The sequence below is a fragment of the Nothobranchius furzeri genome, chromosome 8 (genome assembly GCF_043380555.1).
Source record: "Nothobranchius furzeri strain GRZ-AD chromosome 8, NfurGRZ-RIMD1, whole genome shotgun sequence".
NCBI lineage: Eukaryota > Metazoa > Chordata > Actinopteri > Cyprinodontiformes > Nothobranchiidae > Nothobranchius > Nothobranchius furzeri.
Window position 1 is genome coordinate 76,910,606 of NC_091748.1, and position 14,648 is coordinate 76,925,253.

Below are 14,648 nucleotides of genomic sequence, written 5' to 3' on the forward strand. Positions count from 1 at the left end.
AAGGCATTCCCTGTTTCTGGCCAGCCGAGAGACATAGTCCCTCCAGCGTGTCCTGGGTCTCCCTTTAGGTCTCCTCCCGGTTGGACGTGCCCAGAAAACCTCACCAGGGAGGCGTCCAGGAGGCATCCTGACTACATGACCAAGCCACCTCAACTGGCTTCTCTCGATGTGGAGAAGCAGCGAATCTACTCCAAGCTCCTCCCGGATGACTGAGCTTCTCACCCTATCTCTAACCCCCAAATTCCACTACCTGCGCTCCGGTCCGCCCCCGCCTTCCGCAGCCGCTCGCTTCCGAACTCAATTTTTACTGGTACCCGCTCTACATCGGCTCTGCTCCGGTGCGGAGACCTGAGGTGGGCAAACAGCATGCGCGGGATTTTCGAGATCTTGCGATACAGTCCGAGCAATAAACGCGGAAGTTAGATCCAAACACCCGTTGTGTGGGAGAAGCATCGGTGTGAACTGTTTAATCTGCCCATCATTTGTGTAGAGAGATCAGCAGTGTTTGGATCAACAAAGGGTGACTACTTTGATAGTGTAAACTGTATTTATGGCTTACTTTTGTGCATTTAAAGTTCAGCCGCCATTGATAGTTGTTAAAAGTTGTTAAATCTGTGCGTATGAAACAAAAAACGCCTTTTGTTTATCGATTTATTGTGAAAAACGGAAGTTGTGCTTGCTCCTTTTCCTGTTGGGCCGTTGTGATTTCTGTCCATTTACTGCGGAGGTGCTTCGGCGTCCGGCAAAAATAGGATCGATTCTATTTTTGCCGGACGCCGGAACAGAGGGCGGCGCACGGCGCCGCACTGCCGGAGCACGGCCGCAGTAGTGGAATTGCTCTGATTGACTACAACGGGACCGATTTTGCTCCGGCGTTCGTGTCGGAGCGGAGCGGAGGTAGTGGAATTTGGGGGTAAGGGAGAGCCCAGCCACCCTGTGGAGAAAACTCATTTCTGCTGCTTGTATCCGTGAGCTCGTTTTTTTGGTCACTACCCAAAGCTCGTGACCATAGGTGAGGGTAGGAACGTAGATCGACTGGTAAATCCAGAGCTCCAGTTCAGATCTCTCTTCACCACGACAGACCGGTACAACGCCCGCATCACTGCAGATGCAGCACCAATCCGCCTGTCGATCTCACGCTCCATCTTTCCCTCACTCGTGAACAAGACCCCGAGATACTTAAACTCCTCCACTTGGGGCAGGACCTCGTCCCTGACCCGGAGAAGGCTTTCTACCCTTTTCTGACCCAAGACCATGGTCTCTGATCTAGGTGAGCTGATTCTCATCTCAGCTGCAAACCGCACCAGCAAAATCTTGTTTTGTTTAATTTGTTGTTAGTTTATCGATATGTTTGAATAACTTTAGTTAAATATTTTATTTTAATACTGTGCCACGAACAAAATTAGGATTTAACAGTTGTTTAGGTTCATAACAGTTGTGGGCCTGCTGTTATTATTGCAACATTCAGCATACAAATAAAGACAAAAACATCTGTTTTAAAACAATCAGCAGCATGTATTGGCCCTTGACTGGCCATGGTCTATACACTGGCACAAAAAAAAATCCATATTGGTCGATCTCTACTTCTCAGTAAACGACCAACATGGGGCAGCCCACACAAAGCCCCTCTGGTGTTGTGGTTTCTACACTAACCAAAGAGGTGTGTGTGACAGGATAATTCCAGATAATTAAAATAATAAAACCTCAGAAATCCTCATGGACATGGGTGGACATGAGCCTTAGCAAGGCTTAACAAAGGTTTCTGGTTGGTTCCTGCTATAGTTGGACATAGTTTTATAATCATTTAAACATATAAAAGCCAGAAAAGCAGTTAAAGCTTAACCTGTGTCGTTATTACAAACTGACCCGTTTTCCTACAGTTTTATGTGAGAAAAGTTCTGTAAAAACAAAACAAAGTTGTTAGGAGAGCAGCTTCGGGTCACCTGGCTGTACGCCGCGTTCTCCTTCAGGTGGGTATCGATGCATTTGGTAATCTGGAGAATCCAAAGCCACTGAGTCTGCAAAGTGTCCCTGTAAGCCTGGAGAAGGTCCACAAACACGGGAGAGCAGAGCTGTAAAAAGGACCTGGGCTGTGTGACGGGTGATGTGAGAATCAGTTTAAACCTCTATCTTGTCCGAGGCCGGGTGGTTGGTGGAGAGCAACTCGTCCACTCTGAGTTTGAGTTTGTACAGGTGCTGCTCTTTCACCTCCAGGTCACTCATCAGTTTCTGCCACACGGGGAAAAGGTGTAAGAATCACAGAGCTGCGGCTGCATGAAGGACAGGTGGCTTTACTAACCGAGTAGCCCTCCTGCTTCTTGGGAATGTAGCTGTCAACGTTTTTATCTCCCCAGTCAAACATCAGCTCCTCTTCCTCCCTCTCGTTCACCCACATGATCTCTGAGGAAATGTCCTGGAGGATCTGCTGGAGGTCTTTTAGCTGCTGGGTCCGAGTGTTTGACATTCTCTACAAATCAAATCAAATCGTAAAATAGCTAGCATACAGCACCCATCCCAGGAAAGTGAGAGGGTTTCTCGTCTTTTACCAGAAGATTCTCCATCTCCTGCTCCAGACCTTTAAGAGATCCTTTGTCTCCTTTCTTCACCTGGGAGAAGGAAAGGAATCATTTAAGCTTCACAATCATTAATAATTAAAACCCGTGTGTGCTCCTGGCGAAGCTAAACACTTAATAAATACAATGAAAGTTAATAAGTGCTCCTCGTGAGTCTGAATAAACATGGAGAATTAGAAAAAGTCTAATTAAAAGGTCTTAATAAACATTTCTACATGTAATCCAAATTTGAAGAAAGTATTTTAAAAGCTCAGAATGTTTTATGGTTTCTAATGCATTTTAGACTCTTATTTTGAAGGAATTTCATTTGAGTTCTGTTGCAGAAAAACCCAAAAGTCACCACCTCATAAAAACCTCATTATTTATAGTTAACTCAGCCACAATCCTCATCGTCACATAATAATTATAATAATTAAAGCTATAAAAACAAACGGCGTCTAAACCGTTTTCTGTTTTTAGTATTTTGACTTTTTCCCTGAAAATATTCCAACTTTTGATCAAAAAAGCATTTTAACGTCCTTAACATTTTGTCTTTATTTAGGAAATATTTCAACCTATTTTTTGACATTTAAACTTTAATCTCAACAACTTTTTATTTGTTGTGTTTTTACTATATATTTCTGTAATGAGTTGATCTTGTTTTATTTTTTCCAATTGCTGTTAAGTGTCCTAGGGTGTCAAAAAAGGTGCTTTTAAATAAATTGTATTATTATTTTTATTTATTTTTTTTTTTTAGCGTTGCAGCAGCACAAATCACAGTTAACCTTTTCCACATCTATGACACTTATTATGTACAGGAATAGTAATAATCATATTTTCTATCTAATTGCTGTTTAAGGATAATAAAAATGTGGAGGTCTGCTTTAACAATCTGCTCCTCCCCACGGAGCACCAGCACCGTGTCTGAACCCACCAGGTCATTCCTGGCCTGTTCCACCTCTGGAGAACTCTGGATGGAGCTGTGAAACTTCTGGTGGTTTCTGAGCTGTTCCTCGATGGCGCTCGGCTCATCGCCCCAGGGGGCGGTTTCAATCAGACGCTGGAAAACAAAACATCAACATTGCTGAGTACAATCAGCACTAAAATATGACTTCAGGCACAAATCAAAGCCCTCTGCAGCAGATCTGCAGGCAGACCAACAAATCTTTCAATTCAATTCAAAAATCCTTTATTAATCCCAGAGGGAACTTGATTAATGATTCTGGATTCTGTCTCTTTTCTGGTGGTCCAGCTTCTCAGGAATTCAACATAAAACAATGATTGAGCATCAGAATGCAGCTTGTTGGGGAAAGAAGGATGTTTTATAGTGCGTTCGATTTGTCCTCGGAACTCGGAAATCCCCACCTCCGAGTAGGAAAAATCGAATGACCCCCCCCCCCCATGTCGGATCTCCCAGTCGGAGACTCGAAAATTTTCACAGCCCCAACTTCGAGATCCAAAATGGCAGCTCTCCGTATCAACAACAGTAGTTTTGATTGAAATGTGTTTATTTTAAGCCGGGCGGACACTGTGTGACTTTTCCACTCATAGCACTCAGCTTCAGCTCAAACTGTACGACTTCCTGGCAGGGCAGATCTCACGAGTCATGTGCTCACACTGCACGACCCAGTTCTCGGATGCGACCTGACTGCTCACACTGTACGTCTGGTAGCAGCACGTCAGACCTAACAATATGCTAAAAATAGCAGTTTTTACTCAACACGTCAGACTTTTTTGTTTTGCCTGTTGTCCTTCGGGAGTGCTGCAGGAGGACACACAGGGATTTATGGGGGTTGGATGAGGAAAACGAAATAAAGAAAGTAAATCTGTGTTTTGTGATCAGTTTAATTTGACATGAACACGACAAACACGCTTTCTTGACAATCTTTGTGAGTAAAAAAACGTGTAGAAACAAAAACGAACAGCGTGTGTTATTAGGAAAATAGTGGGCGAGCGGTGTTGATGCAGGATTGTGCATGCGCCGTGAGTGGTTCTGATACTTTTTGGGTCGCAGCTGCTCGCAGCGCCGCTTCAACAGTGCGATACCCTCACGAGGGACGAGCGAAATATCAAACACGCCAGAAGTTTGTGCGAGCTCACGATTGCTGATCGGTAGGTGGTCACGTGGTGTTACACGACGCTCAGCGCAAAACTCGCCCCATCTCGTGGATTCTTGCACGAGTGGAAAATCGGCTCAAAAAAGTGAAAAAGTCGCACAGTGTACTTTACAAGACACACTTATAAGAGTGCGTCTAAATCAATGTTATATGTAGCGCCTGCAACTCCAAGCTGAACAATTTAAAAGTGTTGTTTTAGATCGTCTTTGTCTCTCTTCGAATATCTTTTGAAGATGAGCTTTAGGTGTGTTTATGAGTCGTCTGTGTTCGTTGAGAGCTAAGTTTTCGAGGGCGTCGCCATATTGGAATCCCGACTTCTCCGTCTCCGGCAACCAGAACGCCGTTAACTCGGGTGTGACTTCATTCCTAGTTCCGAGTTCCGACTTCGGAGGAAGCTCGAACTCACCCTTAGTCTCTAACTTTGAGGTCAGTTCTGCTGGTTGACTAAAAAAAAGTCACGTGTAACGTCTGTTTTCTGTCACTTTCTTTACTTTTGGAATCTTACGGTTTGATCTCATCTGAGTTTGTTACAGAAAATTTTAAAACAAGAATCTATATCTCAAGCACAACGGAGCTAAGAGAGCTACTCACAATTGATTTGGGTCAATTCAAAAATCACAATTATTAAAAACAGCTTCTGCATAAACGGGGCGACGTCTATCCAGAGCACATTTTGTATCGCCTATGGAACTCGCCTCTGTCAGTGCGCCCCACGGCAGCTGTGGCTTCAATGTAGCTCATCATCATCAGTGTGTGTGAATGAATGAATGAATGAATGAATGAATGAATGAATGAATGAATGAATGAAAACAAACAAACACTGTAGTGTAAAGCACTTTGGAGTCCTCTGATGCAGATAGGTGCTATACTAGTGCGGGTCTTTCATCATGACTATAAAAACGTATGTCCCCTTTACTGCAGTCACTGATCTCTGTCAGCAGGTGGCAGCACTGTGCTGTTTAGTGGCGATTGCATTTATTACATTTGTGCATTTGGCAGACGCTTTTATCCAAAGCATCTTCCACCGAGGTACGCCAGCAATGTCAATGAAGTGTCTTGCCCAAGGACACAACAGCAGACTGACAGCAACCTGGACAACGCGCTCCTGAGCCAATTGCTGCACAGATGTTTAAACTTGTGAAACAAAATTAATTTACTTGTAATGAAATCATAATAAAGATGTAAATAAAGAATAAAGCTGAAAAGAGCTGCTACAGAAGCCTGGAGGTTCAATCAGAGAGTCGCCATGAATCAAAATGTTTGAGTTTTTTTATTCTGCAGCACAAATAGAAGTGTGTTGGTCGAAGGTGCACTACAGAGTGTGTGGGGGTTGTGGATAAAGATAATCAGGATTATGTTTTTGACACACTGCCTGTGTGATCGGCCATCTTTACTGATGCTGTTGTTTTCAAAACCCTGAGTTTTGACCTTGGAAGGAAACCTTAACTACAGCAAAAATTATCTGATCAAGAATGATTTTCTGATGACTGTGTTGTTTTTGTGATGGATTGGAGCTCAAATTGTAAATAAAATACAAAATTGTTTAATTACATTGTCCTACCAGATAAGCGGTGTTTCTCAATGTCAAGGCGTCTGGCCTTGCGAGGTGATGTCTTGCGAGGCCAGGCGCCTTGCTTACGAGGACACGGTCCTTCCTTGGTCAAAGAAACGGTTAAATGGAACAGACTTGCATCACGTTACCGCGGCTTTCACAGCGGTCACGTAACATCACGTGACACGGGAGATAACGTTATATTTTATATGTACAAGATTCAATATAAATATATAACGAGCCTTTTACTTTTTGAATTGTGTTTATGTTTATTAAATTAAAAATATAAGCGAGTTACTACCCGCTAGCCACTGAAGCTGCAACTACTAAACAACTAGCCAACCATAGATAACTTTTTTGGATCTAAAATAAACATTTTAAATTAGCTGACTTACTTTTAAACTTGAAAATCGTCGCCGACGTAGCTGCCGGCTTCTGATCCGCCATCTTTTTGACAATACCGCGGTGTATTCTGGGTAATTTTTGACCAAGGCTAGGCTACAAGACACCTCCCGTGTATCCTTGCTCAGCTAGCTAAACGGCTAACAAACGGAGAACACACGCCTCGGTAGAACATGAGCATTGGAACACGTCTTGGTGGCTCCCGATGACGTATCTCCTAGGCAACCGGAGCGGAGCCAAGACATCAAGGCAATGTTCCTTGGCATTGAGAAACACCCAGGGTCTCATGCACACTGGATACCATCAGGTGTATTTGTACCTTCTGCTGTGCAATCCAAGCCAAAGCATCGTGGAACTTCCTTCCAGGATCCTCCCAAGGCCCAGAACCTCCTCTGGTGCTCTTCTTCCTCTTTGAGGTTCCTGTCAGGGCCATGTGGACCCCGTTCAGCTGGTCGCTGTAAACCTCCACGCTGTCGGTTAAGAACAGACATGAAAGTCACATTCAACAGGAAAATGGAAAAAAATGAGGAGGATTTAGGGGGAAGACATGCTTACCTCCTGGCTATGTAGTCAGTCGGCTGTCCTATTTGTTTCATGTCCATGGCGTGATGCTTTAGCTTCACAATGGCGTCTTTTGCCATCCCCATGTAGTATTCTGCATCAGCCGGAGCTTTGCCCTGCAGGGTAAAACAGCTACTTTTCAGATGCTGCATTGCTTCGTTTTATTAAACTGAAAAAATAAAAAAAAATATTAAAAATGAATCACATTCAATAAATTGAAATAAAGATTTACAATATTAACTATTTCAGCCTTAAGAACTGTTTACAAGTTTGAATTTAAACATCTTTTCATGCACAATTCAATTTCAATGTGCATTAATTATTTCAATAGAAAATAATTGTATAACTTTGTCACAGATGACTTTAAATCTCATTTAAAACAGATTTCACAAACTCATAACTGTTTTAGGTTAGGTGATATGGCGCCTTCTAGAGTCCTAGAGCCCCCTAAGGCACTTTACAACGCAGTCATTCACCCATGCACACACACACATGCACACCCTGGTGGTGATTAGCTACATAGTAGCCACAATGGCTCTGAGGCGCAGACAGAGGCGAGGCTGCCGAGCACTCATGCCACCGGTCCCCCCGACCACCACCAGGAGGCAAGGTGTCTTACCCAAGAACACAACAGAAACAGACTGAGTGGGAATCGAACCTGCAACCTTCCGATTACGAGGTGGACACTTAATTCTTTTGCCACCATAAAAGTAAAGAAACTTAGTTGAAACCGAACCAATGTTGAATCAATTTGTTTCTAGAAGGTGAACCAAACAGAATCAACTTGAGTCATTCCTTCTGGTTGTTTCCTCCCACCACCAGAGGTGCCTCGTCAAAATAAAACGCTCTGGCTTGTTTTATTGAGCACGTCTGCGGAGAAAGGGCTGAACTCACGGACTGGATGCAGAACTCGGCCCTACTCAGGAAGTCCTGGCACTCGGCCTGCAGGGCTGAAACCTTCTGGTACGTGCTGGATCCACCACTGCAGGGGGCAGCAGAGTCCACTCATCATCATCATCATCATCATCATCATCATCATCATCATCATCATCATCATCATCGTCAAGACAGATTATAAGTACTTGTACTATTTTAGAGGCAAATTTCACCAAATTGTAATACATTAAAATGTAAGGATTAAACATTAAACAACATTGTTAAATATCTAATGTCTGAGCATAAAGAGAAAAACATGTTTATTATTACTGATAAAGGCTTGAATGGCTGAAATGTTGGCATTTACTGTTTCAGACAGTAAGCTGGAGTTAGCTAAACCACATTTATTTATAGATTTGAAAACATTTTCATTAAATAATTTCATTGAAATATTTAATTTTAAAAGGAAGTAAAATAAATTAAACATTTTATTATATTTATTTTACCAGTTTTTGAATGTTTTCATGTCTTAATTATTACTAAACATCAGTTACAAAATATGTCAAAAACACTTAAAAGCAGCTTTCCGGAGTTTTCTACTTTCAGAAATGATGTATGGTTTTTCAGAAATGCATAAAAGTGATTATCTTATCATGGATTGTGATATAATGTAAGAAATGCATCTTTTTTTTTTTTGGTGCTAAGCACGCCCTCTGCCCCGCAGAGATTTGTGCAATAGGAAACTGAGCGCCGACCAGAACTAACCAACAGCGTTAGACTACCACTTAGACGCTTGAAATTTAAGGAATACCTCAGCTGATGCAGAGTTGATGAACTTTTCACGGACAAGTAAGTCTTTAAAATATAAATATATGAGAACACAACATGACATGAGAATAATACTCGTAAAAATACGTGTTTTAGCCGTTTGTCGGCTACAGAAGCACATTTATAAACAAGAAATGTTAAAAAAAACAGAGCGTATGTGTGTGTGTGTGTGTTTGTGCAGCATTTTTATTTTAAAGAATTAAACTAACTATTCAAGCATTTATGGTAAACTTTACATAATAAATATTCTAATATTTGTGCAAGTACATTTATTTTAGCATTCATTAGACTATTCATTCGTGTTTTTGTGGAGTGTTTGAATTAATATATATATATTAGTAAACACTCAAGTATTGAAAATGTACTTTTAGTTATGTCATTTCTTTATTTTCGATACAGTATTTTTAAATTTTCTAATAAAGATTTTTGTAAAGCGGCTTTTGATTTCTCCGGCCGCTAACATTATTTCAATTTTCACTTTTTATTAATTTAACAAAAGTAAATGAATCCTGTTATTTCACGAGTCTTTTATCGGTTCACATTCAGAAAAAACACAGAAGATTATCAGAACTAAATCATTTTGAATCGTTTTTAGCGCCCTGCATCCGCCGTGACCAGTGAGGGAAGTCAAACTTTTCAAAAGGAAATCAACGAGCAAATGTTCTTACACGGTGGCTGATCTTTGCAGGGACTTAGTAACCGAGTAGGTTCTGTAGTCATCCATGCCAGAGTCAAACTCAGCACTGCGTCCGTGCATCATCTCGCCCCTGCCACTGGGAAAAACCACAAAGAGAACTCGGTTTAGAGGTTTTGCTGCAGTTTGTTCTTATTTACTCGTGGATAAGATCTATCAGACCTAACGTTCCATCTGCAGCACATGAACAGTTTCTGCCTTCAAGAAAAGGATTGTTAAAGTCACCCAGAACTTTACCTGAGAGATGCATCCACAACACCCTGTGTCCCATTGCACTGGGGTGTCCCGCAGGGCTCTGTCCCGGGACCTCTACTTTTCTGTATTTATCTTCTACCTTTGGGTAACATTCTGAAACGCTTTCGTCTCAACTACCACATATATGCTGATGACTGCCAGCTGTGTGTAGCAGTGGACAAACCCAATGCTTCCTCCATGCTTTCGGAGTATTTGACTGGTCAGCTGCCGACTTTTTGCAGCTCAATGAGGCTACAACTGAGGCAATCCTATTTGATCCACATAATGTCTCCCATCCCCGTCCCTCACAGAACTCTCCTCACATCGATTTTAAAGACTGTGCAACTAGCTTTGGGATCACCTGGATCTCTCAATGGTTCCACAAATAAACGTTGTGGTAAAATCATACTTCTACCAGTTGTGTCGACTAACACGTCTGAAACCAATACTGAAGAGGAGGCACTTAGAATCAGTGATTTGCACGTTTATAACCCCCCGCCTTGAATATGCCAATGCTCTCCTGTTCGGCACCCCTGCCTCGGCTCTTAATCGTCTTCAGGCGGTTCAGAATGCTGCTGCCAGGTTTCTGACAATACCAGCTGCCGTAGTCATGTTACTCCTGTCCTTGCACAGCTTCACTGGCTTCCCGTTGCTTTTAGAGTTCCTTTAAAGGTTTTGAATTTCACGTTTAAAGCCCTCAAAGGCCTGGCACCCCTTTATCTCTCTGAGTTGCTTGCTCCCCATGTCCCTGGGGGAGCACTGCGGTCTGCTGATTGCTTATTGCTTTCCACGATGATGAGATACAAAAGCATGAGGGGAGCGGGCCTTTACGTGTGCTGCCCCTGCCCTTTGGAATGCACTTCCACTGTTGGTCGGACAGACTCCATCTCTTGCCTCTTTTAAAACTCGTTTAAAAACTCGTCTTTATGATTTGGCCTTTGATTTTATGACCATGTCTGTGTTGATATTTATTTGTTGATCTTACTGTTTGTTTATCAGCTTTTACTTTATTGTGTTGCAACGTATTTTATGAGAAGCACTTTGGTCAGCTCTCATGCTGTGTGTAAATGTGCTATACAGATAAACTGGTATGGTGTGGTACAAGTAAAAAATAAAACGGCTGTTAAAAAGATTAACTTTTGCACAAACAGCACACGCTGCCATCAGACCTGCCACAAAACCAAAGACTGAACATTATTCCTCAGTAAGGTCCCAGGGAGCTGGAGACTAACTCCAGCTGTCATCGGGAGACAGGAGGAGGACACCCTGGACATTTCCCTGGGAAACAACTAACTCACTCACATCTAGGGACAGAGTGGAGACTAACCTAATAGATTTAGGCTTAGAGTTCAACCTTACATGCACGTCTTTGTTCTGTAGACAACATGCATGGTGAGAACATCCTAACTCCGCTCAGAAAGGCTGCAGCCAGGATTCAAACTTGCAACCTTTGTGCTACGAAGCAACAGTGCTACCATCTGCTCCACCACCCCAGATCAAAGACAACAAACCCCAAACCTCTCTAGAAATCTGCTTATCTTGCATGATTCTCGTAAAGAGCAAACACACAAAAGCCTAAATCTTCTAAACACGTTTACTGTCAGTCTGGGAGAAATGAGGACAGGATGGGTTGGTTAAACTCAGACTCAAGCTAATTTAAGTATTTAATTAGTTTCAAGGTGACAGAAGGCTGCTGCTGGAAATAAGTACTTTCATACCTATGAAAAGGTCGAACCTGATTATGAAACGGAAAGGTGTGTGCCCAAACGTCTGACGTTTCTGTGTCAGCAGCTGACTTCTACTCTATGGGGCGCCAATTGGAAAACAATAACATCCATGAAAACGTCAACATTTTCTGTCATATTTAATATATCACCACACGTCATTAAAAACTGCATATTTTTTAAATCACCACAATTATTTGAGGAATGGCAAAGTCATAAAGTTCAAACATAAATCAAGAAATAGTTTATTTATATTCAATGATTGAGTTTAGAACAGTGAAATCTAAATGACAGCTTAAAATAATTTTGTAGCTACAGAACAGATTCAGACTGCTGTGAAATAAATCAGCCATGGTGAGCTTTTTGACTTTTATGACAGTTTTAAAATGTGAGTTGATTAAAAATGTAGTTCAAAATGCCACAATCATAGATTTAGATTTCAATACTTAAATATAATTTTACATGTCTGGATAATGTTCTCAATGTTTAATTCAAAGTTAGATATTTTATCATATTTTAAATATTTCATTGAGTTTTTTAAATTTACCTCATTTTTAAAGTTTAAATGTATAAATTTAAATTTGATTGAATACATTTTGAACTTATTTATTTGAATAGAATCTAAATATAGCTTAACTTTAAATATTTAGCTTTCATTCTAACCTTTTGTTTAGACTTTATTAATTTAGAATTTATTCCTATTATTTTAATTAACTGTATATTTTAATAATTTCTGAATTTGTAACTTTAACTTTATAAAATTTGAAGACATTTAAATATGTAACTAATTTAAATGTATTTATGAAATACTGTAAAGTTGTGTTTCATGTTTAACGATAAATTAAATACTAAACGTGACAAACTTGTTAAAAATTAAACAACAACTTGTTTTATTCAGTGGCGGTTTTACCATTAGACATAGGTCGGTGGCCGCCTGGGGCCCCTTATGCTGGGGGGCCCCCTAGCCCTGACTGCTGGCAACCCTCTGTTAATGCCACATTGGACTATTCCTTTAAGACGCCGATGCACAAACAGGAAGTGATTGGTAGTCATTCCACTCCAATCCAGTTGGTGGCGGTAATGCACCAAAATGTTGTTTGCCAAGTGGCATAAGACCACAAATAAGAAGAAGAAGAGAAAGCAGAAGAAGAAGAAGAAGAAGAAGAAGAAGAAGAAGAGGCGGGAGCGTTCGTAACAAACTCGAAACGCGCGGATTCTTCCTGATGTAAGAGGTGAGTCTCCTCTTTGTTTTGGTTGCTTTGGCATAGACATCATCCTAGCGCGCAACGTTCTGTGACTTTTAAAAAAAACAGTAAAAACGGTGAGAAACGCTGGCAGCGAAGGGCTTTACCGATCAGGAAACGGCTGGCAGCGAATGAGTTAAGCATGAAATGGAGTTATCCTAGTGGCTCCAGTAAGAGACAGAAGCAGCTTGCTTTAGAAAAGCTTTTATCTTCACTTCCGACAGTTACATCGTTTTCAATGTAAACATCAAAGGAAGCAGAAGGGAAAGACAATGGAAGATGTCTAAAGGGAGGAAAACATAGACCCAAATGTAAAATAGAAAAAAAAGGCAAAAGCACAGGAACACTGACAGGAGGAAGAGAGCAGAGCAAATACTGAAGCACTCAAATGGAGAGAAAGACAGGAAAAAAGAGGAGGACTAATAAAAAGTGAAAATAACTCGTGTCAGAAGAGGGGAGAGTTTCGCAAATCCAGTTAAAGAGAAGATTGTTGAAAATTTAGTGCAAAGGGCCCCCATGTCTGTGTTCACCTTGGGCCCCCAAATTGCTAAATCCGCCACTGGTTTTATTATCAAACATTCTGTCACCTCATTGCTCTTAATGCTAATGTGCAGGCTCTTTCTTTTTGTTTGTTTGTTTCTTGGAAGCCCTAAAACTGACGACAGCATCTCTGGAATGAAAAGTGGTTGTTCCAGTTGTTGCAAAGTTTGGAGCTCATAAGTTCGTGTGTGTCATAAATCAAACGTGTCTCCAGGAGAAGAGCTGCTGCAGAAGAACTTGATTTATTATCGACAGTAAGTCATTGTTAGGAGAAGCCGTTTGCTGCTCTGCAGCTTTTCTGCAGCTCCAGTCAATAATTCAGGATTTGTGAGAAAATTCTTTGCAAACAGAACCTGAACTCTCTCAGCAGCACGTTCACCTGTTTCTGTTGGACTTGATGAACTTGCAGCTTTAAAGGGGATTTCTTCGGACACGCTTTAAAGCACAAAACACCAGAAAACAAACAGAAGCTCCTTCAGAGATCAGAGTTGATCTGCTCATCCACCCACAGAATAAATATATTATGGCTCGTGACGGGCGACCATTGTAAATGCGCAACAGGCGCAACAGAAAGAAGATAAGATATAATGTGTTACCCCATCATGGCCTCCTTGGGTAAGGTCTTTGAAGTGGAGTAGGCTCTCTGTCCCTCTGCTACGGGGTATCCGTAACCCCCTCCGTGCACCACCTCGCTGCGTGCGTAAAAAGACCCTCCGCCACCGCCGGCCAGATCGCCCCTGGAGCCCATCCTCCGGCTCATGTTGAGCTTCTGCTGCGACCCGTACGCGCTCATTGTGGGTGAGAGGGGAGCCCGAGTGTGGCAGACTGGAGAAATCAGTGGAGGACGAGCTGCCTCCACCTGACCCTCCGCTGCGCACTGCGGCCCGCGCGCAAAGGGAGCTGCGCTTTAGGGGGAGCTGGCCACACCTCTCCGTCTCCACGCAGCCAAAGAGTTTGGACTTGACATCTGCCACTCCCTCCGAACCCAGCTGGAGGCAGAACTGTGTGTGAAACCTGCGAACTGTTGTCTCCGGAGAGGAGAAAAGCGACTTTCCCAAACGGCTCATGGCTGCTGGGAACGTGAAGGAAAATCAGAATATGATGGAAACCACCAGAGCTCTGATTAAAATATTTAATATCTAAAGAAAAAGAAAAACACAACTCAACATCTATTTGAGTCTTTTTTTATTATCCAACCAAAAAGGAAGCGAACGCGTATTTCTAAAATAAAAACAATGAGGAATTTTAAGTTTCGTTTTCACTGAAACTTTTAGCTTTTCATCTCGGTGCAAAAACAGAACACATAGGATGAATTATTCCCACC

At 41.9% G+C, this 14,648-nt stretch overlaps 1 protein-coding gene across 2 annotated transcripts in view; it reads right to left on the bottom strand.

Annotated features, from left to right (window-relative positions):
• The window catches only part of dspb (desmoplakin b), a 54,446-nt gene extending 40,229 nt beyond the window's left edge, over window positions 1–14,217 (bottom strand). Inside the window, exons 1-10 of one of the 2 annotated variants that reach the window (XM_054752006.2) lie at window positions 13,921–14,217; window positions 9,557–9,661; window positions 8,079–8,166; window positions 7,179–7,300; window positions 6,943–7,093; window positions 3,487–3,612; window positions 2,547–2,606; window positions 2,300–2,467; window positions 2,125–2,229; window positions 1,944–2,039 (exon numbers count right to left, since the gene is read on the bottom strand). In XM_054752006.2, coding sequence (XP_054607981.2) covers window positions 1,944–2,039; window positions 2,125–2,229; window positions 2,300–2,467; window positions 2,547–2,606; window positions 3,487–3,612; window positions 6,943–7,093; window positions 7,179–7,300; window positions 8,079–8,166; window positions 9,557–9,661; window positions 13,921–14,117 — 1,218 coding nt within the window. In that variant the 5' untranslated portion in view covers window positions 14,118–14,217. The remainder of the gene's footprint in view (window positions 1–1,943; window positions 2,040–2,124; window positions 2,230–2,299; window positions 2,468–2,546; window positions 2,607–3,486; window positions 3,613–6,942; window positions 7,094–7,178; window positions 7,301–8,078; window positions 8,167–9,556; window positions 9,662–13,920) is intronic. The other variant, XM_015971195.3, reaches the window with a different exon arrangement.
• Window positions 14,218–14,648: the final 431 nt, after the last annotated feature.